Source organism: Thunnus maccoyii, chromosome 14, assembly GCF_910596095.1.
Source record: "Thunnus maccoyii chromosome 14, fThuMac1.1, whole genome shotgun sequence".
In the NCBI taxonomy this organism is placed as follows: domain Eukaryota; kingdom Metazoa; phylum Chordata; class Actinopteri; order Scombriformes; family Scombridae; genus Thunnus; species Thunnus maccoyii.
Window position 1 is genome coordinate 16,001,073 of NC_056546.1, and position 7,224 is coordinate 16,008,296.

General features: G+C 45.3%; 1 protein-coding gene across 2 annotated transcripts in view; it reads left to right on the top strand.

Moving 5' to 3' along the window:
* The window catches only part of lzts2a (leucine zipper, putative tumor suppressor 2a), a 41,123-nt gene extending 34,154 nt beyond the window's left edge, over positions 1 to 6,969 (top strand). For both annotated transcript variants that reach the window (XM_042434119.1, XM_042434120.1), the window contains 7 exons: positions 1 to 657; positions 1,563 to 2,225; positions 2,345 to 2,467; positions 2,840 to 2,986; positions 3,083 to 3,598; positions 3,681 to 3,785; positions 3,887 to 6,969. In XM_042434119.1, coding sequence (XP_042290053.1) covers positions 34 to 657; positions 1,563 to 2,225; positions 2,345 to 2,467; positions 2,840 to 2,986; positions 3,083 to 3,598; positions 3,681 to 3,785; positions 3,887 to 4,069 — 2,361 coding nt within the window. In that variant the 5' untranslated portion in view covers positions 1 to 33 and the 3' untranslated portion in view covers positions 4,070 to 6,969. The remainder of the gene's footprint in view (positions 658 to 1,562; positions 2,226 to 2,344; positions 2,468 to 2,839; positions 2,987 to 3,082; positions 3,599 to 3,680; positions 3,786 to 3,886) is intronic.
* Positions 6,970 to 7,224: the final 255 nt, after the last annotated feature.

The window sequence follows — 7,224 nt, forward strand, 5'->3', positions numbered from 1 at the left end:
GGTGTGTGGTGTGTCTGACGCCGTCGGAGTGCTATGGCTCTGGTTCAGGCACTACCTGTAACCGTGAGTGACCACCCCAATCCAGGTCTCGACGTCCAGCAGTGCCGGCCGCTATCATCCCACTCCCCCTCAGGCCCCTGCTCTGGCCCCTGTGGGCCCTGTAGCTCTGGGACAGCCATGGGTTCTGTCAGCAGTCTCATATCGGGCAGGACGTACCAGGAGAGACACTGCCGGGCCGCCAGCGAGTTCACCACCAAGCCACGCCGTTCCACACCGGCTACAAGCTGCTTCCGGCTCCAGGATAATACCCTCCGCAGCGGGAGCTCCCTGGAGCAGCTGCTGGTTATCAGCAACCAAACGCAGCCCCAGGCCCAGATTCTACCTCCACCGCTGCCCACCAAGAAGCAGCCCCGGCCTGGTAACTCTGCTGGGTCAGGCGGGGGTGGAACAGTTGCTGGAGCTGCAGGTGGTGGAATTAATGGGAACTTTGGATATGGGAGCGATGAGGCGGTGGTTGGAGACTGGAACGACAACCTGGCACTGGCTGCTGCAAGCCCCTGCAGTGACTCAGAGGACCAAAGGGACAACAGGACTCTGAATGGCAACATTGGAGGCCCTCCACCCAAACTCATCCCAGTGTCCGGACAGTTAGAGAAGGCAAGTGGAGTAGATTGCGCTATATGTATAAATACTTTCTAGCTTTTTCCAGAGCTTTTAAAAAAAGCTAGTAAGCTACTAAGTCAAAAAAGTCCTTGCTCAGAGTCATACTTTTCCAATAGTTGAGAAAGTGAACACACTACCCTACCCTACTGGAGGTGTATCAGTATGAAACTAAATCCACACCAGCTCTGTAGGTGCTGTTGTGTCGTTGAGTATGACCTCTGACAATGTCTTCTTTAATTACAGCTAGTGTGGTGAGGACTTTTTTTATCCACTCTGCCTGTAATAAATACCGTACTCATGAAATACTTATGCAGACGTGAGCGTTGGTGCATCATATGCTGACATGTTTTATGGCAGATTTTCCTCAGCTGTCTAATTGGCTATTCGTTTCCATCGATCCAGCTGGAAGCTTAATCACTGGCTTGACAGCCTCAGATGGATCATTTGACAGCTACTCACCTTGCAGACACATCATGATCAATGTCAGTGCTCACTTACATTCAGTGAGCCCTGAGGAAGATCGTTAAGAAAAATGCTTACAGAACATGTGAGGAGCTTTCCCCCGCTCTGTCTTTGTCTCGTCTCTTCCTCCTCCCTCCTCCTTGTTACTCTGCCCTTTAAACAGATTTTCTTTGTCCTCTCCTCTTTCACTTTCTGCATCTCTCTGCCCGCCTGTCTCTGTCTCTATCTTAGATGATAGGAAAATCATTAAGAAAATTGCTTAATGAAGCCCATGAATATCAATTAAACCAAATTAAACTAATCAGAGCCTGGAGGGCTGACCTGCCAGCATATCACTCACCCTTTTCTAATGAGTTTTATTCACCCGTCGCTAATTAGTGCGGCTTAGCTTTTATCAATCACTAATGCAATTTTTTAATATAATTTTGTACTTTCAGAACATGGAGAAAGTGCTGATCCGTCCTACAGCGTTCAAACCTGTTGTTCCCAAGAATCGTCACTCCGTGCATTACCTGTCTCCACGGCCAGGAGGCAGCAGTCTGTCAGAAAGCCAGGGCAGCCTCAACCTCCTACTGCCCCTCGGAGGATCCAACAGCACCAACGGCGCAAACAGCAACGGAGGGAACAGCAGCTCTGGCTCTGAAGGGAAGCGTAACTCCTACAGCGGGGGTCGCAACGCTCGGAGCAGCCAGTCCTGCTCCATGTCAGATTCAGGGAGAAACTCCCTCTCCAGCCTCCCTACTCACAGCAGCACAGGCTACAGTTTGGCCCCCAGTGAGGGCTCCAGCTCTGGGTCTGCCACTGGGGGCCAGTTAGAGCCCGTGTCAGTCCTGGGCCGAAACACTTCTGGTGGAACTGGGAGCCATGGACACACTAACTCGGACAGTGGACGTTCCTCATCCAGTAAGAGCACAGGCTCGGGGTCGCTTAGTGGACGTGGGCAACCCCTGTCGGACAGCGGGTCCTGTGGTCACTCACCACCACCCGTGGAGGGCTACGAGGCAGTGGTGAGAGAGCTGGAGGAGAAGCTGAGGGAACGAGATCTTGAGCTTCAGCAGCTCCGGGAAAATCTGGATGAGAATGAAGCTGCCATCTGCCAGGTGAGACATGAAGAGACTTACCTCGTCACACTGACCGAAAGAGCAAATAAATAATTTGATAGATAGTACAGATGAAGCACTAACCTGTGACCTCTCTCACATGTCTTTTGCTCTGAAAGGTGTATGAAGAGAAGCAGCGTCGCTGTGAAAGGGAGATGGAGGAGCTGAGACAGAGCTGTGCCGCGAAGATGAAGCAGACCTCTCAGAAGGCCCAGAGGGCACAGCAGGTGCTACAGCTACAGGTATGCTGAGCATTTCAAAACATTTCAAAACATTTACACAGACAGATTTATGTGGGGAAATTCAAATACAATATTTTTCAAGAAAGCAATTCAAAAGTTCTGCTCCAAAATGCAACTTATCTTTTTGGAAGAAAAACATTTCCTGAAGTGTTTGTTTTGACTTTGTGCTGTTTGTTTACACATATAATTTTGAAATGAACCCCTGCTTAGCTACAAATTTGTTATTTATAGATCAAATTATTACTTTGCCAGTCTCATGCTTTAGTGGTGAGTCTGGAGATTCTCTCTTTGAGGGTACATGTTGTATTCTAGATCGACATATCTGCTTCTGTATGTGAAATTTTGAAAATATGGATCTCTGTGTGTCATCAGGTATTTCAACTACAGCAAGAGAAAAAGAAGCTGCAGGAGGACTTCTCCTCTCTGCTGCAGGACAGGGAGACACTGGAGAGGAGGTGTGCCACCATCCAGAGGGAGCAGACCCAGCTGGGGCCACGGCTGGAAGAGACGAAGTGGGAGGTGGGTGAGACACTGGAAAGGTGATAGGCCAGAGTTGATGCTTAGTAGGTAAGTTCTTGTGCTTTCGTGGTTTATATCTCTTTCTCCTCACTTCAGGTGTGTCAGAAGTCAGGAGAGATCTCGCTCCTGAAGCAGCAGCTGAAGGAGAACCAGTCGGAGCTCAGCCAGAAGGCTGGAGACATTGTGGTGCTGAAGGCCCAGCTGAGAGAAGCCCGATCGGAGCTTCAAGCCAGCCAGGCTAGATCCCAGGAGGCCCAGACGGCCGTGCGGACGCGATCTCTGGAGCTGGAGGTCTGTGAGAACGAACTCCAGAGGCGCAAGAGCGAAGCTGAGCTGCTCAGAGAGAAAGTCGGACGTTTGGAAGAGGAGTCAGCCCGACTCCGTGAAACTCTGGCCAATCACAGCGGACACTCTCTACCTGGAAACGCAACCATGAAGGGGCAGTGCATGAGCTTGTCCCTCCAACAGGGTAGAGGTGTGTCAGGGAGGGGCGGTCCCAGTCCCTCTGTGTACCGTGATGTAGAGGAGAGTCATTTGGTCTGGGGAGGAGAGAGTGATGAAGCCAAGGCACAGAGACAGAATGCAGAAACAGTGTTGGGACTCAGACAGCAGGTACACATTCATCAGCACCTTTTCCAGGCATGAGTGATAAAACGGTGCAGTTTCTAATGTTTCCTCTATCACTTTTTGTCAGGTGGACAGGCTGAAAGCTGAGCTCATGTACGAGAGGAGGACGAGTGAAGAGCAACTGTCACGGTTTGAGGATGAGAGGAGGGTGTGGCAGGAGGAGAAGGAAAAGGTAAAATAGAAGAAGAAGATATTTTTTCATTCATTCAGTCACCAGCAGTGAATAAATAGTCCCTACCTATTTACTTACTTATTGTACTTTCCCAAACACAGGTAATCCGCTACCAGAAACAGCTGCAGCAGAACTACATCCAGATGTACCGTCGAAACCGGGACCTGGAGCGAGTGATGAGGGAGCTGAGTCTGGAGCTGGAGAACAGGGACATGGATGACTTTGAGGTCCACAGTGGCAGCAATGACATCCACTTTGAGGAAATCACCGCCACTGAGATCTAAACACACACACATAAACTTACACTAATATGTGCACAGATACACGGGAACACAACCGGCACTCATAAAAGATGTAAACCAAACCTTGAACTCCGGGCCAAATACTTCACCACGGCTTTACCTGGACCACTGAGCGAGCACTCACCACTTGTCGGTGTCAAATGGGAGATCACCCAAAGGTGCATTCTTACTTTCTGCTAACAGAAATACACTCCTATAAATCCACGTAAGGTGTCCCCCCGGCGCTTTTAATGAGTTTTACTCCACTACAAAGCCAGCACAAAGACTTCTTTCCTTCTGCGGGAGCAAAAGCAGTGAAAAAAAAGTGTTTCCTTCTCAGACCATATTTAAATCAGGGTATTGAAAACGACGGGAACTTAAAGCAAAAAACATGTTACTACACGCACAGTAAGCTGGACGAAGACACCTTTCTAGGTAGCACACGAGGTTAGACACCCGGCCACCAGCATGCATATAATGATCCATGAGAGCAGCCCCATCAACACCACCAACACCACCACCACGGCTGGCTATTAATGATGACTTCATCTTTATCCATACTGGTCCTCCAATGACTGCTAAAGGGAAAATAACACCAAGTATACAACATCTGCTGTTTTATGGTGTTCAGCGATTCAGCATTTCATGTCATTTTAAAAGCTTGAGAACAGTTGTGTTGTGCTCATTTTGGAGGTCTTTTCTCAGCAGTGTGTATTTGAAAAGGAATGTATTGTGACTGTTGTCACTCCAGAGAAATGCAGTATAAATGGTTATCACCGGCATAGAAAGAATCTGCTCACCAAGGGAAACATGGTATTGTTTTGCACAACTTTCCAGCTCTTTTTTTTTTTTTTGTCCTGGATACGACTGTTTTTTTTTTTTCCTGTGAAACAAGTCATCAACCTTAAACAAACCAGTTTTGACGTTTGGCTCTTGGTTTGCTTACATGTGGACATCCTATTCTGTTATTTCCCAAACCGCCGAGGAGACAGAAACCAAACATTCAAAGGAAATGCTTTATTCGAGTGCTGCTTCACTTCTTCTGGACCACCAACAGTCACAATGTTGCACTCGAGAAACGTGTCAACCCATTCAGACAACGCAGCAAGCTCTGATATAAACATTTACGTTTTACGATTACGTAGCACTAAGAGGCACACCGTAGCATGGGAGATAACAGCGGGATGCTGCTGATTCTCCTCTTTCTCTGTCTCTGTCTGCTTTCTCTTTCCATCTCTTATTTCTGCTTCTTACTCAACTCTATTTTTGTAACAGTGAAACGCACCTCGGTGGTTGGCATCAGGAAACTAACAATGGAGCATATTCTTTCATTGTGGTTGTAACGTCACTCACTTGTGAGATTTAGGCTGGTGTTTGAACTGTGGGGCATGCTTATTCAGAGTTTCCATTCGTTCCCCTCGTTCCCATTAGTGCTCTTTATTTAGCTTTTGGCGGCCCAAAGCCAAATAACACTTTTAAAGTCTTCCTAGTCTCCCCTAGACTATAATAATCTTCACTGACTGCTATACAGGTAGTGAGACTGGCATGCTTGCATGTCTTTGTTATTTCAGATTTCAGGAGAGGCTGGGTGAGACAGCGTAGAGATGAAATATTGCAGATGCAGTAGCTCCAGTGCTGAATGTCCTCAAGGCAGATCGGCTGTTAAAGCCCCAAATATAAACCGGTGTATAAACCGGTGAGGAGCATGTTAACATTTGAGTCAGCGGGTTGCTCTTTTTTTCTCGCAGTATATGCAGGGCTGTGTGTAACACTGAGCATGGCGGGTCTCTGTGAAAGAAAAAAGAAGTGCGCTGAGAACTTTTATTTTACAAAGAGTCTATATCGAGGAATAATAGTTAAATGGAAATCTATATAATGGAGGAGATGTTGTATATTTTTTTATATATAGCACCTGAAGATATTTTGTTGTAGTACTGGTATCAGTGTGGGTTTAATATACAAAGTATAAAGACATATATATCACATACCAATATTTCAAATGATAGATCAATTATGAATGGAGACGGCAGCGCAGATAGAGTGCACTTAATACTGTAATGCATGAAAATCTGTTTACATTATATAATCCGTGTGACACAACTGTACACTCTCTGATGACCAAACTTTGCAGCTGATAAATAGTTGGGAGCTTTTAGTTCAGGCTCAGTTTTGACCTGCTGTCTCTCCATTCTGATTGATCGTCCATTTGATCGTCAGTATCATAATATCACAGCAATCCATGTCTTCATCGCTGGGTTTTGTGCACGTCATTAGTTTGTAATTGCATGAAACAGGTCACTTTTGAGTGACTTCTTCATTAAGTTAAGGTGAAGTGTTTCGTTTCCTATTCTTGGAAATTTAACTGAACCCCTCTGAGAAATCGATTTGATTTGATCGGTCTATATTTTGCATGACATTACCACATTCACTGTGGTTTGAGAGATTTTGTAGAGTATTAAAAGTCTGAACTGTGCATAAATTGTTAACGTAAAGCCATGGTGAGTGACTCCGAATGGAACAAGTTGGGCTTGTCCGACCATAATCACTTTATTAACCAGACCTAGACTGTTACTTACTCACCACAGATGCAGCACAGGTACAGATTAACAACAAGCACAGGTGTTGCAAACCAAACTAACTCCCTCACTGAAAAGTACTGTGTGCATCCTGGACTTCCTTTTTTTTTCTCTCCATATCTCAGTTCTCTTCATTGTTGCATAACCGTTTTCTGTGTAAATATGTAAAACACTAAATAGTATAACAGAGTGACATTGTCTTTTATTTAGACAAAATATCTATTTCAAATGTAGCCACTGTGACTAGACCAAAGCAACGTAACATATGTCTTTTTTGTGGCATTTTTCTCATCCTTTTTGTGTGCTTTTTTTTTTTTTTTTTTTTTTTTTTTTACGTTTGCTTACGTTGTGTCTTCATTCATTCATAAAGTATGTAGTTGTCCATGTATATTTTTATGTGTACATTTCTTGTACAAATGACTGTGTTTTTAATTAAAGAACAAGTTGTCACACCTTAAAATGACTGTTGATTTAATTGCTTTTTCACTTTAAACACATCAAGGGTGAGTCAAGTATGAACATTTATTGCTGTTAAGTCAAATATTTGAAGTATTTTATAATAACTCAAATGCATAGACACAC